The 20,832-nt window shown below is 40.7% G+C and overlaps 1 protein-coding gene across 1 annotated transcript in view; it reads right to left on the bottom strand.

Annotated features, from left to right (window-relative positions):
• LOC107092149 (centromere protein F-like) overlaps positions 1-19,785 on the bottom strand; it is a 24,664-nt gene extending 4,879 nt beyond the window's left edge. Inside the window, 36 exon segments of the mRNA XM_015386466.1 lie at positions 337-466; positions 581-1,633; positions 1,732-1,773; positions 3,367-3,464; positions 3,544-3,733; positions 3,813-3,956; positions 4,113-4,331; positions 7,237-7,442; positions 7,532-7,640; positions 7,722-7,969; positions 8,185-8,275; positions 8,377-8,446; positions 8,531-8,636; positions 8,710-8,921; positions 9,274-10,178; positions 10,666-10,818; positions 10,970-11,557; positions 11,703-11,981; positions 13,823-13,952; positions 14,211-14,419; positions 14,534-14,740; positions 14,853-15,132; positions 15,480-15,609; positions 15,698-15,833; positions 15,921-16,043; positions 16,155-16,193; positions 16,195-16,284; positions 16,371-16,496; positions 16,602-16,804; positions 16,886-17,159; positions 17,236-17,327; positions 17,407-17,543; positions 17,750-17,820; positions 18,054-18,179; positions 18,304-18,468; positions 19,703-19,785. Of these exon segments, the coding sequence (XP_015241952.1) occupies positions 337-466; positions 581-1,633; positions 1,732-1,773; positions 3,367-3,464; positions 3,544-3,733; positions 3,813-3,956; positions 4,113-4,331; positions 7,237-7,442; positions 7,532-7,640; positions 7,722-7,969; positions 8,185-8,275; positions 8,377-8,446; positions 8,531-8,636; positions 8,710-8,921; positions 9,274-10,178; positions 10,666-10,818; positions 10,970-11,557; positions 11,703-11,981; positions 13,823-13,952; positions 14,211-14,419; positions 14,534-14,740; positions 14,853-15,132; positions 15,480-15,609; positions 15,698-15,833; positions 15,921-16,043; positions 16,155-16,193; positions 16,195-16,284; positions 16,371-16,496; positions 16,602-16,804; positions 16,886-17,159; positions 17,236-17,327; positions 17,407-17,543; positions 17,750-17,820; positions 18,054-18,179; positions 18,304-18,465 (7,378 nt within the window). The 5' untranslated portion in view covers positions 18,466-18,468; positions 19,703-19,785.
• Positions 19,786-20,832: the final 1,047 nt, after the last annotated feature.

Here is a 20,832-nt window from a genome sequence, read left to right as displayed (position 1 = left end):
AAAAATGTCCGGACCTTTACTGGTTGATTATTTTCTTTATTCGGACTCTGCTGATTTTTAATTGGTTACCCCTGTTCTAGAGTTAACCCGCGGGTCTCCATGCTACACCGCATTGTTACAGGAAATCCATGCTAAAGTTATAGTGTTAAGGCATTTTCATCTTGTCCAATACTCCAGACTTGCTAAGAAACGGAAATGCTAACATTAACAGTGTGTGTACTAAATCTGTAGTGTATAAACTCTACTTTCTAATTTTATAATAACCCTGAATTTTCAAGTCCACCTGATTTACTAAGATGCCCCTTGTTTACAGTGAAAAGATAGATGTGTTCATACCTGAGCTGTTCACGAGGTTGAGTTTCTCCTGCTCCAGCTGCCTGCAGGTCTTCATCCAGAGGTTGATTTTGCTCAGAGCAGAGTCTCTCTCTTTAGACAGACGAGCAGTGCTGGACGTCAACTCAGAGACCTGGAAGAATGGAGGTGAGATTGATGCATATAAAGTACCATGTATTGTGAACAAAAGCACACATTGTCTATGTGAAACAGACAGGACCCGTTTCGGATCGATACTCCTTCATACCTGCTCACTGAGCTGTGAGATGGACTGCTGGCACGTCTCCAACTCTTTCTCCATGGAAGCAACTTTTTGCTGCAGAGTCTGACGTTCTTGTATGATTCTCTCTCTGTCCCCACTCTCCTGCGCCTTCTCCTCCTCCAGGTGAGATAGAGCTGAGGATAGGTTGCTCTTCTCTTGCTCTATCATCATCAGGGAGGACTGTAATTGTTGTGTTGCAGCCTCTAACCTCAGCTTGCCCTGCTCTAATGAGGAGAGGGTTTGTTGGAGGTCTTGTTTCTCCTTTTCTATAGATGAGACCTTTGACCGAAGCTGTACTCTCTCTTCATCCAGCTCTGTTCTCTCCTGGTCTAGTCTTCCTTTCTCCTGAAGAACAGACACCAGTGTGGACTGAAGTTCATCCCTCTCCTGTTCTAGTTGGTCCATTCTTTCCTCCAGTTGTCGCTTCTCTGCCCTGACTGATGATATGGTTTCATCTAAAGCTTGCCTCTGCTCTGCCTCAAGGCCTTTCTCCTTCTCCAAGGTATGGATTTCTTCCTCTTTAGCCTGTAAAAGTGTTTGAAGATCCTTGATTTCTTCACCTAAAGACTCTACATTTGCCTTCAGGTTAGTGTTTTCCCTTTCCATCTCTGTCTGCAAATCTTGAGAGATCAGCAGACTTTGTTTCTCTTTCTCCAACTCTATCATCGCTGACTGCATCTTCTCCTTTTCCCGTACAGAGTCTGCAAACTTTTGTTCGAGGGTGGTCTCTCTCTGCAGAGAAGCTTCCAGCTTACCCTGAAGGTCTCCTACTTGCACACTTTGTCTCTCAGCCTCCTCTCTTGTTAATTTTTCCATCTCTTCCAGTCTGTATTTCTGCCTTTCCTGTTCCTCTCTTCTATCCATCTCTGCCTTCTCCAGTCCCCTCTCCAGTTTGTCCCTAGCTGCCTTCAGCTCCTCTATCTCCATGTTCTTATTGTCCAGCTCCATCTCTAAAAGAGCTTTCTCAGATCTCAGGGATTCCAGCGTAGCACAGAGCTCAGATAGCTTCTCAGTGAGCTCCTCCTTCTCTTCCTCCACCTAGAACGATGGGGTTAAACAAAAAGCAGGACAGGTTTTAATGAGGAAAAAGCCTAGAACCCCAATAAAACTGCATTTCCTCCCTTGTGTGAGGGTACCTTTCTCTTCTCTTCTTCTAGCTCAGCTTTTGCCGTTTCAGCCTGTGTGAAAGGAGATGAAGAATACTTTAATCTATGTCTTGATAAAGCCTTTCCACACTAACTTATGCACACTGTTCTGTCACAACCAGTCTGAAAAACTAGGTGAAGTACCGCATTTAGAGTGTTCCACCTCAGACATTGGTTGCTTCTCTGATTAATGTGATCGTTTATCGGTAAGTTTGATGCTGTGCTGAGGTCTTTCACTCCCATGTGATGAAATGAGAAGTGTTTAGAGCTGAACAACCTTGAAAGCTGATTTATAGACCGACCCTGCTTGAAAAAATTTCCTTCCTGACCTGTGGGTTAATCTGAATCCATCATAAAGCAGTTTGCTCCTTCATGCCATTCAAAAACCTGTAAGGCTTTTATAAAACAACTGCATTTCTAACAAGCTTTAACCAAGCACAGTTAATACTTACTCATTATTTGACTTCTGAGGTAGGTTTATTTATGGTACTCAGATTAAAGGGGCCCTAATATTAGTAATAGTAATTTCTCAGATTTTAATTTGTAAAATTTCTCCTTCGTTTATCTTTCTATCATCGCAATAAGTAGGCTTTGAGAACACATCTCAGGCCTCATTTATAAGACATTGTGTAGGATCCACTCTGTACACCAAACATTGAAACATGGAGTATGGCAAAAAAAAATAAAACCTTGTTTTATAAAATCACACAAAATCAAGCAATTTGTTTAAATGGATCACAGCTGTGCTCCACGTTTGAGAGTGAGGCTCCACCTCATGTTTAGAGCACAGCTTTACAGCAGTAGAAAGTAAGCAGTATTAAAAATAAATGTGTTGGGCGTGCTTTGGTTGCGCAGTGGTTGGCTCGCATGGCTCGTGGATGGAGGCCTTGAGCTGTGGTCCTTTCCTGCGTGTCTCTACCCCTCTCTCATGCCCCCTTTCCTGTCAGCCTACTGTCCATAAAAACAAGCCACTAGTGCTGTAAAAACTCAAAAAAATAAATACATGTGTTGATCAATAAGGAGGAGATCCTGATAAATATGAGTGGTAGGTAGCAGCAGTAAATGGAAGGAAGTGTTATTAATGAAGCCTTCAGAGTCTGACAGCATTGGGCTTATAACTGTGATATACCAGATTTATGGATAAATTCTGTTATTTTATTCCTAAAAAGTGGCTTTAGGCAGAGAGTCAGTTAGGAGAGTCGATCCAGATGATCACCGGGAGAGAAATGTCAAGGTGAGGAAAAGTTTAACTATCTGTCCGGCTTTTACTCTGATGTTCTTTTTCCATTGTGATATTGATCACAATTGTGTAGCAGGCGGCAGGTTTCAGGGCCTGTTTTGCGCATGTATAAGCTTCATAAATGAGACGCCTGGTTTGATAGCTTTTACCAGTCCTGTTGAAAGATCAGGGATCTCTAATGGTTCAACTCATAATTTCTCCGTTTCTCCTTGAATAGATGTAAACATTAACTTGGAGGTCTCTGAACATAAGTGAACAATGCACACTGCTGTGTTGGCCAATCACAAATTACAAATAAAATATCATGAAGTCCATTTCTGTAATAAAATATGTGAAAAAAAAGTAAATAATCAGGCATGTTTGCTTAACCAGGAAGTTTTCTTAACCTGCAGCACAGCGTCCTCTAGATTTTGCTCCAGTTCGTCCTTCTCTCGCTCCAGAGCATCAATGCGATCCTGCAGTGAGTCAGACTTGATCTGAGCAGCTATAGAGAAACAAAGACACGTTTAGACCAACAGCTTACAAGGCAGCTGATCTGTGTTCTTGATTTTTCTAATTGGTACCTTTGAGTAATTCTCCCATCTTTTTTTTCTTCCTCTCATCCGACTCGATGCGGACCTGGAGCTTTTCGATGCCCGTCCTCATCTGTTGGACCTCTTCATTAGTGGAATTCAACCGAGAGGCAATCTCTCCTTTTTCTAGCAAAGAAGACTCCAGCGATTGGGAAAGGCTGCAGACTTCCCTCTCTAAAGCCTAGAGAAAAGCAGTAAAATGTCAGACCTGAAGATATAAGCTTCTAGTTTTCTCCTCAGTGATCCAACTTCTCCCTGACCTGGATTTTTCCAGCCATGGACTCAGTGTTTTGGTTGGTAGAGGTATGATCTTCTCTCATCTCACTGAGACGGTTGAGCAGCTCCTCTTTCTCGCCGATCTCTTTAGAAATGACTTCTTCCAGGGCTGAAACCTGCTGCAAAAGCTTTGTGAAAGGGTAAAGGATCAGCTTTTACCAGCAAAAGACTGAAAATAGAAACAATTTATCTACATTTTTCAAAATCTTGTTAGATTGTTCAACTCATGAACTCCACAAATAATAATGTTAACAAACCTCTGAATTCCTTAAAGTATTTAGTACCTGCTCTCTCTCTGCCTCCACTCCCTTCATGCTGCTTTGAAGAGCTTCATACTCTTTCCTTCCCGTCCGGATGTCAACCTCCAGGATGGAAATTAAATTTCTGGTGTCACAGTTGGTCTTCTCCAAACTGTGAACTTTATCTCTCCACTGTGCTAAAGACTGATTTAACTCTTCTTTGTCTTCGGTGCAGGACACAAGTTCAGCCCTCAGCTGGGTCGTCTGGGGGGGGGGGGGGGGAGCATGGGAAAATGACATAATCGTGATGGTCACAATCAACACAAGAATTACATATGCACAATTTTATGTCAAAAATATCAATCTAATTTCAAAGTCCCCTTTGAATTAACACAAAGAACCTGAATTTCTGGCCGATACCTGAAGGGGGTAAAATGACAGATGGATGAAAGATTGACAGAAATGCCCCCAAAAAAATAAAATTATATCGTATGTACAAGAAAATGGATGATGGGACAGTAAATGAATAGTGCTGTAAGTGATAAATAGACGACTAGATGAAAGATGGCAAAATTGAATGGATGTTGGACAGATGTCTGATACGGACGTTGGAAAACGGGACAAATTATAAAAAAAAATGTATGAAAAAAAACTGATAACTCAAGTTGTCTAAATGTATATATGCACTGTACAGTGCAGCTTGAAAATGAATAAATAAACTCAGATACAAAAAATAAAGTAGCTTGAAAAGGAGTGGGATAAGGAACACTTTTTACTCCCACCCCCATTCAGTCCATAATAGTCACGTGTTTGCTTCCATTACATCCTGAATAATGTTTGTTACAGAACACTTAGATCAACAACAAACATCATTTCTCTTGAGTTTCAGAACATACAGAGCCAGACTTGACGAGAAGGCCTCCTAAGTATCCCCTGGTGTGAGCCGCATGGACAATAAAGCCTGCCTTGCTTTTAGCCTGCCTACTAACATCCTCCTGGATGAAACTCAAGCCTTCAAAAAAGACAAAAAGGCTTGCAGGTCTGGAACAATTGGGGGACAGAACAGACAATATGTCTTTTGATGATTTTGATCATTTCATGTGTTTTATGATAAGGGTAAAGAATCATTTAACCAAAGGTTACTGGTTCCTGATTAAGTAAATCATTTAATAAAACATTATTTAGCCAAATAATGTTCTATTCACCTCATGGATTGCATTGTAAATCGGTCTGAAAGCATTCCAGTTTCTTTAAATTCGTGAAAAGCTAATTTGATCATATCCCAAATTCTTCCCGATAAATTTTGGTTTTCAAACACAAGCGCCATCTTAAACTATAATAGGTTTTTCAACCATTTTTCCCCTTGCAGGTCTTGTACATAGTAGTTTAGTTTTTGTTAATAAACTCTTACATTTTGAACAGAAGTTGTAAATTTATTCCATGTATGTGCAGAATTATCCGTTTGACCACATTTGAGCTCGAATCACAATTTTGTTTTTTGTTCTAGCAAACAGCTAGTAGGGCATGTGCTCATAAACAATATATAACAGCCGGAATAATATCCGATTAAATACAATGTTTACCACCCCTACCGGGGAGGGCAATGGACATCTTAAAGTCCCAGCTGGCTGGGAATTTAATATAATTTAAAATCACAACACAGCGCAGCCCCTTAGATTATAACTCCATTCACTTTGTGTAAAAAGTGTTTGAATATTAGAGAGTAATGTATTTTTTACTGGCTTTATATAATAGCTGTGCAGTATACAAATAAACTAGATCAAGAAATGTTAACACTTTAGAATGCAGAATAGACTGTACTTTATGTATAACTTTTACTGCACGTTTCTGAAGCATAACAAGGGGCTGTAATGGACTTTAGTAGTTATTGTCCCAAATTTTAATAAAGTAAATTAAGGGATAACTAATGCGAAAATGCAATAAGTTCAGTATATTATATACTAAACAATATTTAAACTTTAATGTGAAGTTTCCAGCTAACTGTCATCAATAGTTAGCCATAAGAACTTAATATCTGACACAGACTATCACAACACTATCAATATATATTACTTGGTCTAATTCTTCTGTTTACCAAAGGATAATATTGTAGTTTTATCTAGATGAAGGGATAGTCTGTTAGTATTCATCCATTTTAAGTACTTCTTTAATAATATGTATAATTTCAATGAGACTATTGCTAAAAACACATAACTTTGATACATAAAATACATAAATGTATAAATTACACCGCTTTGGGCCCAATATAGATCCCTGCGAAACCCCACAGGAAAAACCCTAGCATCGCGATTCAAACTTACCCATCTTCACATATAGTTGGCCCTCCACTAAGAAGATTATGTTTTTACTCAAGTTTGTTTGTCTGTCCGTCTGTGTACAGGATAACTTAAAACGTATGAACAGATTTTGATGAAATCTTTACCAAAGGTGTAACTCAGTCCAAGGAACAGTCTATTAAATGTTGGTGATGATCCACATCATAAACATGATACAGGAAGGATTCATTAACATTATTTGGAGGAACATGCAGATCCCCCCTAAACCACAGAGTAGCAGCAGTGACTATTAAAACTCAGACTCAAAAAAGTGCAGAATTATTCAATTGGTATTATACTGTCAAAAATCAAGGAAAGGTGAGCCGTGCCTCACTTGAAGTCTCTAAACCTGCTGATCGAATAAGAGAACTGAGTAAACCAAAGTGAGAGCAGAACAAGCACCAGAGGCTGCAGACACACGCTGGGCCTTATTTATAACCTTGTGAAAGGATTTTAAGGAAATTGTTACCAAAGATGGACCTCATGTCAAGAAACAATTCATTAAAATTGGATATGATCAAGATCATGTACGAGTTTTTGCTATAGGTGTAAGTCTTTTCTAGTTATAATATGTTTCTCAATAAATCTAATCTATGGTTGAAAAGTTTTTCTAAAATTTTGGACAACTGAGGCAGCAGAGAGGCAGGCCTGTAATTACTGAAGATGTGTTTGTTTCCATTCTTTTGCAGTCCTATCACTTTTCCAGTTTGGCAATTTTCCAGCTTCAAATGATAGGTTACAGTGAATCTGGGAATAAATTAGGAATAAACCCTGGAATTTTTATGTTTTCCAGTCCTGAAAGGAGCTCAGATCCATTGCAGTAAAATGCTGACCTCTACATGGAGTGTTTCCACCTGTTGCTTCAATCCTGAACAAGTCTTCCTCTGGGTCTCCATCTCCTCCTTCAGCCTGTCCCTTTCTGCCTGCATGGTCTCCAGTTCAGACTCCATTCCCAGGATATGCTTCTCCAGGTTAGCCTTTTCAGAGCGGACCCTCTTTAACTCATTCGCCTGCTGAAGGAACTTTTCATCCCATCCACCTACAGAACCACAGCAAACATCTCTTCAATGCTATAAATGAATGATCAAATACCCTAAAGTATTATCAGAAACATGAGAAAAAAAAAACCTTTGGCCATCTCAAGCCCTTCCAACATCTCCATAACATCAGTCAGTTGGCATTTTGACGTTTGCAGCTGCAGAGTCAAAGCCTCCCTCTCCTCCAGCAGGTGGGCCACCTGAACAAAAGACCAGAAAAAGTCTTTAGGATCCTAAAATTATGATTCGGATGAAAGAATAAAACTATTTCTTCCTTCTACCTCATTAGAAAGGCTCTTCTTTTCCTCTCGGGCAATGCTCAGCTGTTTAGCTGCATTCTGAGCTTGCTCCTCTGCAGCATGAACCTTCATCTCCAGGTTGTAAATTTGAACTTTCAGTTCTGAGCTCAGCTCTGCCCTCAGCTGAAGCTCCGAGGTCAGCAGGTCCAACTCAGAGCGCAGCAACTCCACTTCACTCCCAATTTCTGTGTTAGAGCTGATGCCATCTCTGACTGGTGAAGACTTGAGTCCTGAAGGAAAGATTAGGGTTTAAATACAGTGACTTCCAAACGCAAAAGGTTTTATTTGCAAGTGTTCTTTCCGCTTCTTTGTTTTTCCATTACATCATAAACGAAAATAAAGGTTGAAGTGTGAAAACTTTAGAAAGGACAAAAGAAACAGTTTTGAGGGATAATCAAGAGTCAAAAGAGAAAACAAAACCATGGCGTTAACTTTAGATACTCACCAAAGAATTTCAAGGATTTTGGGAAAGATGGATCACAGTTTAGATTCTCACTTCCCAGAACTTCACCAGCACCGCTGTTCTCCCCAGAGACCTTTGATGACGACATTAAAACAAAGACTCACCATTATGAAAAAGTTCTAATATTTCTTTGAATCTGTGAAGTTGGTTTTCCTGTATATCAGGTTTACATGCCTCCTCTTCCAACTCATCTCTGAGCACCTCCTGATCAGAGGCCTCCTCCTTCCTCATCATTTCTTCCTCACTGTCAGAGAAAAGAGAGATTATATTCCACCTACTGGCAAAAAAAACAAAACATTTGATTGGCAGTCATGTGTCTAAACTGTACCTGAAAGCCTGATCCGAGCTCGGCTCGCTCTGAGGATTGGACTCTGTGCTGGTAATGATGTTTGGGTCCAGTTCTGGGTTTGGTTCGGCACATACAGCTCCGTCCACTAGACAGACCACAGCAAATGGTCAGGACTGAAGACGCACAGTTCAGGTTTTAATGAGGCAGCCAATACGCACCCATTTCTTCCTGGTCATTGGGTCCAATATGGGTGAGGTTTTCTGCTGGATTCGGGCATTTCCTCGATTCTGTAAGCTGCTGTATGCGGCGGTGCTGTTGGTCCGTTTCTTCAAGCAGTAAGGAATAGTTCTGCTGGAGTACGGTCAGCTCCGCCTGGAGGCTTGAGAGCCTCTGATGAAGTTCCGCCTGCTCAGTCTCAAACTGCTGGGTCCTGTGATAAAATCAGATTCTTATTATTGATCAGGTTAAATAGGTTAAACACTTAAATGTTTGTTTATCTATTAAACTGATAAAAGTAAAGAATCGCCTTAATGTTCCTGTTATGAACCAGAAATGTGGACAATCATTCAATTGCATAAAAGTTTGTCAGATTATAAACCTCTGCAAAATTTGAACTCTTTTACACCCCATATTCCTTGGAATGAAATCAAAACAAAATTCGTCAAAACAGGAGATAGTAGGTGAAAAAAAATATATAAAAAACAAAAGAAATGGTATTAGGTAGATCAGTGCTTCTCTGACTCTAATGGCTCATGGAAAACCACCAAATTTAAGAGACATACCGCTCTTTGTTCTCCTGGTTGATAATCTCCTCCCTCACGTAGAGCTGCTCCTTCAGTTTCTGTCGCTCCTCCTCTGAGCATAGCAGGGAGGACTGCACACGCTTGCTCTCCTCTCTAAAAGAAGCCAGCTCTTCTTTCATCCTCTCAGCGCTGGCTTGAAGCTGCTGCTTCTCCTCAGACAGCTGGGCAATCTCTGACAGCAGCTGGACGTTTTCCTCAGAGACTCGACTGTAGTTGGATTCCAGCTGATGCTTCTCTTCTTCCATCTGTTTCATGGTGCTGACCAAGTCCCCTTTCTCAGAGGTTAATGTAAAAAGCTTCTCCTGAAGCTCAGCCTTTTCACTGTTCAATAAACCCACAGTAACATCTAGCATGGCTTTCTCCTCAGCGGCCAGACTGAATGCAGACTCAGTCTCACGTCTCTCTGCAGCAATCCGATCAATCTCTGCCTCCGCCTCCTGTTTTTGCTCAGATAACTCTCCGACAGTAGTGTGGAGTCGCTGGATCTCCTCTGACAGGCTGTTCACCCTCTCCTGCAGCTCCTCCTTCTCAGCTTTAACCTGGGTTATTTCAGTAGCAGTTTGTTTCTGCTCATCCAGTAACTGCCTCAAAGAAACCTCAAGGCTGCTTTTCTCCTCACTTAGCCGATTCAGGCTGCTCTCTTTTTTCTGGATGATCTGCTGCAGTGTTTCCTCTAACTTTGTATTTTCTTCAGTAACCAGACTCAGTTTGGATTCTAAAGAGGCAACGTTCTCCTCTAGCTGCTGCCGTTTCACGGCGTCCTCCTCCAGGCGCGTTATCTCACAGCTCCTCTCCAGCAGCTCCTCCTTGGCTGTCACATATTTGGTCTCCAGCATAGAGTTCTGGGATTGGACCTCATCCAAACGGCTTTCTAAAACAGACACCTGAAAACGCAGCACAGCAAAACAGATAATCTAAAATAAATAAGAGAGTATGATCGAAAATGCAACCAAATTCAGTATTCCTTAAAGCTGAATCTCATTCACATAGATGCATCTACATGGTTATTGAGAAAGGTTGTTTTACAGAATCAAAAGAACTGCTGACAATCTTAAAGGAAAGTTGGGTGGAAGAAAACAAGTTGAAAATACATAAGCTTTATTTATTTGGGAGGTAAACAGAGGGTACGAGGCAAAAACATCATTTTATGAACATATTAAAAAAAAAATCAATCCTAAATCTACTAGTGTTGAAGGAACAAAAAACCTTGTTTACTTTCAGTAAAAAAAAAAAAAAAATAATAACCTTTTGCAGCTCCATTGCAGGACCTTAAACATGAATCTACCGTTCCATAATAAACCTCATTCGTGGGGATGAACTTTTATGATGTCCCGAACTAAACAGCTGCTTAATTAAAATCAGTAGACCAACCTGAGCTTTGCTTTCCTGTAGCATGGCCTCCATGTCAGAGATCTGGGCCTCCAGCGATGCTTTAGTGCCCTTCAGCTCCTCCACCTGACTCTCCACAGAGTTCATGGCAGTCTCGTTGTCCTCCAGGTCCATCTGCAGCATTTCCAGCTGCACCTTTAGTCAGTAAATGTGTAATTTAAAAATGACTGTACATAAATACACTTTTCATTATTTAGACAAGTTAAGACACTGAATTCTGCACAACAATTTCAAATAAAGACAGAAATGAGAAGCATCTTTTCCAGACGTTTTATTAACTACCAACCTTAATTTTGTTCATGGCCACAGACTTCTCCTTCAGAAGTTCAGAGGCTTTGCTGTGCTCAGCCTCTGCCCTGTTCAGTTTCTCTTTTAGACTCTTTATTGAGTTGTCTTTCTCTTCCAAACCGCGCAATGCGGTAGATAGAGCAGTATTCATGGTTTGGATCTCCTCCTGATGAGAGCTGGACTCGGCTGTGGCTGCTGCTAGGGAATTTTTGGTACCCTCCAGCTGCTCTTTTAGGATTCTCTCCCTGTTGATCAGGTCTTCAATCTTCGCGCTGTGGCTCTCCGTCTCTTTCAGCATCTTCTCAGTCAGATTTTTGATTTGATCCTCCAAAGCAGAGATGAGTTTTGTTTTCTCAGACAGGGCGGCCTCCAGATCGGCCTTCTTTTCGTTTGCAGAGCAGAGGTTCTCTTCTAAAGCTTCGGTAGATTTGTTTAGGTGAGCAAGGGACTGATTGACCATGTCCAGTTTGTTCTTTAAAACTGGAACCTCGTCTGCTGCTTCTTGGTTTGCAGCCGCCTGTTTCTCCAAAGCAACGATCTGCTCCAGGAGAGTATTTATCTTTTCTGCCTGACTGTGCTGCAGGAACTGCACAAAAAAGGGAAGTTTTAAAAATTTAGGATATAGACAAGAAAAAAAAACAGCATTTTCACAAAAAAGTAAAACATACAAAAGAAAATAGTTAAGACACCCATTAAAAAAAATAAATAAAAGATTATGTTGTATATTTTACCTCCGCTTTTTTCTGTATCTCTTCAATCTGACTGTTGAGCTCAGACTTTTCTGTTTCCATGGAGACGATCCGAGCTTCACTCTCTCTGAGCTGCTTCTCCGTCTCCTCTTTCAGGCTCCTCTGCTCTTTAAGCTGCTCCTCTGACTGTCTGAGCTGCTCCGATTTCTCCTCGCACATCTTCATGAGCTCCTCCTCCTTATTGGACATTGTGTTGATTTGTTTCTGCAGCTCGGCCCCCAGCTGTTCCTGCACCTTCAGCATCTGCTCTATGGAAGTGATCTTAGAGACGGACAGAAAAACCCAACTGGTTTTAACCTTTATGTTTGAAAGTAGCCGTTTTATCTAACTACCATGAATCCCTTCAGCCTTTTAGTACACAACGGTGTACTACAATATATCTGATATATTCTCAACAATTAAAAAACAGAAAAGTGCAGCTTCCACCAAAACTAGAGGCACCCATAGAAAATATTAATCAGACCAATGATGGAGCTGCAAAGATCAGTTTGAAAACTGCAGCAAAAGGACTAAAGAAAGTTGATTTTTCAATGCAAAAATAAATACATGGAATTAATGTTTTGCTTTTCCATCTTTTTCACAATAGTATTTCTGGTTTAGACCTTAGTCTAGGTCGGCAACCTGCGGCAACCCCCTTGCGGCTCCCTGGAGCTTTTTCAAAGAAAATCGATTGTTGTTTTTGTTTGTGGTGTGCAGGAGGTTAAACAATAATTAATTATGTTCTCCAATGCTGTAAACATTTGTATAATAAATAAATGTAAACAATAATTTGCGTTATAGCCATAGAGATCAGTGGTCATAGCTTGCAACCAGCGTGGTGCGGTGCCAGGCAAACAAAGTTGCAGGTGTGTCTCGCACCATGGATTCCAAAGGGGGGAAAAAAGGAAGATGGCTAATGAGAAAGAGGATTCAAAGAATGGAGCGAATCATTTGCTTTCATTATCAATGCGGAATGATTGCCTGCATTTTTGCTTTGTAAATAGAAAAATTAAATAAAAATTTGGAAAGGCATTTCCAGGGAAGGCATGCTATATATGCAGCCAACCACCAAGTTGGGACTGAGAGAGAAAGTGTGATTGCAAAACTTCTGGATAAATTAGAGGAGTGCAAAGATAGATTTAGGAAGTGAATTGCATCTCCAATACTGCTGCTAGTTTTGTTGCAAGGATGGAAACGCGTCCACAGATCAAACAGGTAGTGCTCTGATGCAGATATGTGAACTTTCTTCCATTTTCCCCCAAATCCTAAAAATATAAATCACACCAAGGAACGATGGTGACGGAGGATGTGGGATTTCAGGGTTGGAGAGCATCTGCTCTGATGGGTGTCAGTTCCTGCTTGGTTCCTCATGACTCAATCAGCTCCTCCCAACAGAAACACGTCCACCATAGAGAGATTCCTTTGTTGTGTTTCTATCATTTCATCAATGCAACAAAACCTAGACCGCGCGGTTAAGGGCGGTGAAGCGGCACGCAATGGGAGTGTTTACTGCTCGTCCATCACCTCAAGCTACTATGTCACATTTGCTACAGGATAAAAATATAATCATGAATGCTTATTATACATTTAAGCCCACATAGTCCTTTTCTATAGTGGGATAACACACTTAGAGCCTGTGTTGCAATATGAGGCATATTTAAGACTTTTACATTTTTGTGGCTCCAGACAGATTTTTTTTTTTTTTTTTGGTTCAATATGGCTCTTTGAGCAGTTTGGGTTGCCGAACTCTGGTCTAGGTGAACGGTGTGCAACCTCTACCATCTAAAGAGGCATATTTTTCTCACTCCACAAAAAACAAAGAAAAAAAACTCACCTTGCAATTAATTGCTACATCACCATTTAAAAACAGGTTGACTGCACTTCTGGATAAATATTCACTAAAGGAGAATTTCCTGTCATTTTAGAAGAACCAGCATTTCATTTATTCTGTTTATGTAGTTGTGTATAACCAACAACTATGTAGCTGGTGCCTCATTAATGTAACACTAAACCAAACCATATAGCAACATTTAAAAAAAAAACAGCAAAGTAATTTCTGTTTAGAGGAATGAATGGTTTACTTTAATTGTGATTAAAAATAAATCCCCAAAAAACAAAAAGACCTTGTTTCTGGAGAGCAGCAGCTCCTGCTGGACTTCCTCCATCTGCAGCTTGATGCGCTCTGTCTCCTCAGCCTTTGCAGAAACGCTGTCCTCACACTGCATCAGGAGGGCGGCCTTCTCCTCCACAAAGCTGGAAGAAAGAGTTGTGATAAAGTGTGAGTTTCAGAAAGCTCCTTTGCTACCATTGGCTGACAAACGCAACGGGGATTTCTATTCTTTTTTTATTCATCTACCAGCAATTTATTTTGGAGTGATTTTTTTTTTTTTTACTTAAATCCCTGCGTCTACCTTATCAAGGAAGCAATTTGTTCTTTAATTAGGATGTAAACACAGCGAGCTGCAACTACGACATGTAAAAACTAAAAAATGATGAATTCAATGCTCCAACCTGGCATTTAGCTTCTCCTGCTGTGCAGTGGACTGAGCGAGACTTTCCTTCAGCTGACTGATCTCAGCCAGGCCCAGCTCCACCAGCTGATCTTTGGAGTGAAGCAGGTCGCATGCTGCCTGCTGCTCCTCCTGAAGCTCAGAGATCGTCTTCTCAGCAAGCTCAGCTCGAATGGTTTCCCTCTGCAACTGGGACTTCAGTTCATTGAGCTGTTTTACAGATAAAAAAGGAATCAACAGGATCAAAGAAGAATCCCATCTCGCTTACTTCTAAAACAAGGGGATATATTTGTGTTCATCGAAGGCGTGTAGGTGTTAAATCACCTGTCCTTCCAGCTGAGCGAGCTGCTTCCCAACATTCTCCAGGTCTTTGCTGTGTTTCTGCTCTGCCTCGGTAACCTGAAGCTGAAGCTGCTGGTACTGGTGCTCCTTCTCCTCCAGCTCTGTGCTTTTGATGAGGAGCTGTCCTTTCAGTGAGTCGATGTGGGCTGACAGACCAGCTTTGTCTGCCTCTATGGAGGAGATCTTGCTCTACAGTGGTTCAAAAAGAAAAAAAAATAATGATAAAATCAAGGACATAGCTGGTTTTCTCTTTACAGAGACAGAAAAAAACAAAAAAACATTGAATAGCCACGACACTTACCTGATTTTCACGATTGGCCTCGTTCATCAGATTCAAGTTGCCTTCCAAAGTAATGATTTTATCAGTGAGCTCCTTCTGCACAGCCTCGGTTTGGTTTATCAAGTCCTCCTTTTCCTTCTTCCAGTCCAGCAGAGCCTGATGTTCTTGTTTTAAAGCCTTACACTCATCCTGGCTTCCAGTGAGGCTGCTCTTCAGCTCTTGGCTCTCCTTCTCCACACCGTTCAGCTTATTGCTAAGCCTCTCGCTCTCCTGCCGCTGCTTCTGGAGCTCATTCTGACATCTGCAGAGCAACAGATTTGTAACAATGAAATAAATGAAATTTGATCCTTAGGCGCCAAGAGTTTTAGAAACTATGCAAAACATCAAGGAGCTAAATGATCCAATCTGTATTACGTAGATAAACATTCAGCCCTTTAACAGCACAGAGGGGTGAGTGCTGGTAGGTTTGCACTGGTACTTCCGCAAAGAGATTAAAGATGGAGGAGATGAGCCACTAATGTAGTGGAACATAGCTAACAGGTATAATTAAAGGTATATTGGGTGATTTTGGTTAATTCTTTAAGACCCGCCCTCTTAACCAACCGATAAGTAAACAATGCAGCTTTTGAGAACTAAAACCAGGTTTACTTTTCATTTCTGGACTCCACATCAGAAATTGTTCTCTTCATGTTTTCCAGCTCCCTTGCTGATGTCTGAGCCTGCTGCTCCAGCTTTGACTGAAGCCTCTTCAGCTCCACCTCCTGTCCTTCGGATTTGGCTGAAGTACAAGAAAGAAACAGTTAACTTATACAAAGACACCAGCATCAGAAACAGATGTGTTGTTCCTGCTGATAACAAACTGGCACCTTTCAGATCCTCCAGCAGCCCCTGGGTGCTCCTGAGTTTCTGCTCCGAGCTCCTCTTCTCTTCTTCCAACTGAGAAATGGACCTGGTGCTCCGGTCCAACTGGACAGTCACACAGTTCTTCTCTTTTTGTAGCTCCTGAAGGGAAGCGGAAGCATCTAAAATCGGTAAACTACAGCATAATACAGACACAAGCAGAGCAACAAACAAGGAATTCAAACCTACCTCCATCTTTTTGCGGAGGTCTTGCTCCTTGGTCTGAGCGGCCTGCAGGCTTTGTTCTGAGCGCAGCAGCTTCTGCTTCTGTTCTTCTAGCTCTCTCTCCATCTGACTCTTCTGTATGCGCATCTAAAATGAAGTAAGTTAGCAAAATAGACAAGACTGTCAGGAATCCCCAGGCTGACTGAGCAATAGGAAACAGTGGAAGTCGCTCATTTAAACACATCCACTCTGAGATACCTTCTCCATGTCTGCTTGGAGCACATTGTGGTCTTTTTTTGGCCTGTTGGATCTCCTGGGTGAGTTTGGTTCTAGTCTGGTTGAGCTCCAAATCCAAAGCCTGATTGGAACTCTGAAGCTGAGCCAACTCCTGCACAAACCAATGAAATATAATCTTGTTTGAATAACGATTCATTAATTAACTTTGCTTTTCGAATCCTCAAGCTTTTGCTTCACCTTTTGGCTGTTTCTTTCTTGGTCTTTGAGCTTCTGCTCCAGAGCTCGTCTGCAGCTTTCAGCGTTGTGCCTCTGGCAGCTCATCTCCTCTGAGACTTGTTTCAACTTCTGCTCAACCGATGAACACTAAGAGAGCACAGATCATTTTCAACTTTTATCTGCATGATTTCCATCATTTCAGCACCAGGGAGACTATGCAGAGAAACGCATCCAGGAAATGATCCATGGTACCTTTGCCTCCAGCTGCTGGTGTTTGTCAGCTGCTTGACTCAGCTCATGTCCGGCCTTGGCCAGGTCTCTGTCCCGCTCAGCCAGGTCTTTACGAGCCTGGTTTAGGTGCGCTTGGAGTTCTTGCAGCTTTGACGTATTGTTACGGATCTCCTTTTCCTGAGCCGATATATTCCTCTCCAGCTCTGACACACGTCCACGGAGCTCTGATAAAGAAAGACATATAAACATTTAATCAAATTTGTCATGAAGGTCATATCTAACCTGCTAGATTCCCAAGAATCCACCTTGGTTGAGAGTTTTCATCTGCTCCATGTGTTGGGAGGGTCCACTGGGACTCTGGACAGCTATGGAAGAACTCATCCTATGGCTGGGTTTGATTGGCGTCTCCTCGTGTGCGTCCCACAGAGACGCCCCACGTCTCTTCAGCGGAGTTTCCATCTTATCCTGAGCGCGCAGGCAGTGGACCTGATCCTGCTGTTGCCATGGGAATATAGACGATCCGGCTTGACGTGCCGCAATGTCTTTGTGGCTGACGCTGACTGAAGACTGATTCAACAGCTGGAGGAGGAGAGACACGTTATAACTTTGAAAGAAAATAGAAAAATAAAAAAGGGGACACTAAGAGGAAACTCACCTTGACCTGCAGCACTTTAAGCTCACTCTCCAGCTTTTTTCTTTCGTCCACTTCACGGTTTAACTTTTCCTGTAGGTCATCCAGTTTGTTGTCTGTAAAAAAACACTCATACACATTAGTGAGACTCGGTCTCAGGGTAGAATAAATATTAAGTTCCTGCACACAGGATACCTTGCTGTCTATGTGCAGGGACGGGTGCTGGCATTGCGAAGCTCTTCTGTGGAGTGCTGTACGCCTGCAGGTCAGAGGAGGATGACGACAGCGAGGAGGAGCCAGCAGGCTGAGAGCGATCCAGCTCATTTTTGTACCTGAACAGTTATTCCACAAAAAAAGGGATAATAATCTCATAATTACAAACTGTTATAAATGACAGCAGCCATATGCAGTATAAATAAATGTAAGGCATATACTCCATTTATGCATTGATTTTCAGTTGGTTATATTCTACACCACTATCTCCTCTCTCCAAAAAAAAAAAAAAAACAAAGGTGACAAAAAGCTTAATCAAACTCACTTCTTGAGTTCTTGCTCCAGTCGCTCTATGGTCTTCCTGCAGGAATTAAGCTGACCCTCCAGGTAGCTCACCTGAGCGCAGGAAATAAATCAGAGTTACAAGAAGAAGGTCAAATTACTGCCTTCCTCCCAGAAAGGTCGCCTTACACACATGTTCAACCTGTAACATTCAAACTTCTATGCATTTCTTAAGATTTTATGTGACATAGCAACATAAAACAATAAATAAGAAAAATTAGGTGAAATTAAGTAGTTTATAACTTTCCTCCGTACAGACTGTGTTTTGTTCTATGTGAGGAACTGACCTGCTGCTCTTTGACACCAAGTTCGTGAACAACCTTCTGACGACTTTTTTCCAAAGAGTCACACGATTCAACCAACGACTGGTTTTCCCTTTTCAAAGCAGATATCTCTGAGCGTTCACTGTCCACCTGAGGAGGGCAGCTTTTAGATTATTTACATCAAATTATTGTGGCATAAATTCTAAAGATGTCATCCGTTTAAAGGGGCACACATAGAAGAAAGAAACAAAGCCTCTCCTAAAGCGGCACTGACCTTCTGCTTCTGTTTCTGCAGCGCAGCTTCCAGGGAGTCCAGCTGAAACTGCTTCTGTGTCCTTTCTTTTTTGAGTTTGTCCAGCTGGACCTCCATCTCCTGGATCTTCTGCAGGGCTTTCCCTGGAAGTCCATCCTTCCACTCCTCCACCGCCCAGCTCATGGCCTGCAACCAAATCAGAAGACAAAAATCATTTACAAATCTATCAAAAAAGAAAAAAAAAAATCCTAGATAAGCAGCTAGTCAAACCAATAAAAGCCAGCATTGCTTTTATCTGTACTAGAACCTCTGATGAAACTATTTTTAATTAACTTTAACTCCTAATACATCCAAGTCTTTCCTCTAGCTGCCATTATGTGACATTAACCAAACCTAAAGGCTTCGCTCGTTTGCAGAAACAGCTTTCCTGTAAAGTGAGGAGAACCCAGGCTACAACTACAAGCAGCATTTCGTTAAACTTTCATCTAATTTCTTCAACCTATTTGAAGGCTGCATTAAGTTACCTTATATCCACTACATTTTGGGCAAAAAAATTGCCTTTACAGCACATTGCCACAGTCATTGTTTCTTTTAAAATGCTGGATTATGATATGAAATTCCATAAATTATCACTATCTCTCATAAAACAAATTCGAGTAACAGAGGTGTTAATTTCTGTATCATGTCCTAGATCAGACCCAACCACTTTAAAGCACAATTTAGTAAATTCTATTAAAAAAAGTTTTGAAAACATTGGTAGATCTAGATCATATCAGGTCTTAATGGTTATACAAGTTTACTAATAAAATAATCCACATTTACAGGATTGCCACAGGATATTTATTTAAGGAAGATATTTAATAAACATGTTGTACAGAGTCCTACCACTAGGTGGCGGACTTGCATCCCCATTCAGGAAAGTGATCCATCAATATCTATCCCATAATGCAGACAAATGGTTAAAAACTGCTTTTAGAACTTCTATTTTCTTTCCTTAAGGTGTATAGTTTCAAAATACATTTAATACTTTCAAATTAAAGCAGTAAAAAAAAAAAAAAAAAACAAAACAGAAAGACAACAGTGAAGGTGTGTAATGAGTATCTGTTTATAATGTGGCGGCCGGTACAACTATGGCACTATCAGATCCTGCAAATTAACACAAACATATTGGGCAGCCGAACACACATTTTAAAAAACGAAAACATAATTAAACCTAAACTAAAAGTTAAGGAGCACCTAGCGTTGATTCAGTTGAAATTAAACTAAACTGACTTTTGAGAATATAAAATACTATAAAACTTTCATTTGGGTTATGATCAGTCTAGAGACTGAAGATTAGCGGCAACGATAAAGACCGATGCATTAAAAATAGCAATAACGCGATGTTTTTTACATAAATGTTACGTTTTACTCAACTTACTTTGGGCGCGAGGCTTCTCGTTAGGCTTCTTTACAAAATTCAAACTGTAAGCCAGGGACCGGATATCCCCTTAGGTACACGGCTATTGGTCCAATCAAACGACGTCATAATTCTGACCCCGCACTTGATTGGCTTATTTGTTTCTGTGTTTCCAAAGTGCCCCCGTGTGGCCTTAGTCTGCCATGATGAATCAAAAATCTGTCATCATGAAAACAGCACAAAATATTGCAGACTTAGTTCTAAAAAGCATGCATAGTAGGCAGACAAAATTAAAAACACGATATAGACTGAACAAAGGGGAAAAATAGTATTAAAATAAGTTTCTGTATTTCAATGTAATATATCCAAGATGTACCACTTATATTAAATAATTCCAGTTGCATAGACACCCCTCACAGATTATGAAAACAGTTTAGAAAATTACACAAAATAAAGTAAGAAGTATCTTTTGATACAGAAATATTAGTCTACTGAAATGCATGTCCATGTTATATACAGTGGCTATCAGTATTTTGTTTTGGCTTGTTTTGCATCCCATCCTGCATCAGTACTACATACCTGTGCACATGCAATAGATGGTCTATGGGGTTTAGATCAAGGTTTATTTGCTGACAAATGAAAAGTACTAATTCCATGATTATTAAACCAGGTATTGGTGCTTTTGACCCATAAAATCCAGCAGACCATGGCGGCACTGACTTTAGACTTGATGAACCATTGCATAAAAAAAAAATTCGTGAGTAAATAAAAATATTTATCCTGTGCCTTTCACAAATGAAGAAACTCAAAGTATGGTACAAAAAACCAACAGAACAGAAAATAATAATAATAAAGAATAATATAAAAAGGGAATAAAATCACAATAAAAACAAACCATAACTAAAGAAATGTTTAAAGAAGTAGGCCTTCCCCAAATTATTACTAAGTAAACTTCAAACTGTATTATGTATTGGATTCTGTACTTCTCCACCCTTCCTCCCACCTTGGCTTCTAAATTAAATGCAAACTGCTTTAATTTGTAAAGAGAATACTGGATTACTGAGCAACAGGCCCAATAATTGCATTTGCAGACTGCTCCTTAAGCCACTTTAAGAATCCTGGCTGAGTCCTCTGGATTATCATGTTCAAAG

The sequence above is a fragment of the Cyprinodon variegatus genome, unplaced genomic scaffold, assembly GCF_000732505.1.
Source record: "Cyprinodon variegatus isolate N-32 unplaced genomic scaffold, C_variegatus-1.0 Scaffold369, whole genome shotgun sequence".
NCBI classification, from domain to species: domain Eukaryota; kingdom Metazoa; phylum Chordata; class Actinopteri; order Cyprinodontiformes; family Cyprinodontidae; genus Cyprinodon; species Cyprinodon variegatus.
The sequence above is the reverse complement of the archived record's forward strand: the minus strand, read 5'-3'. Positions and strand labels throughout refer to the sequence as shown.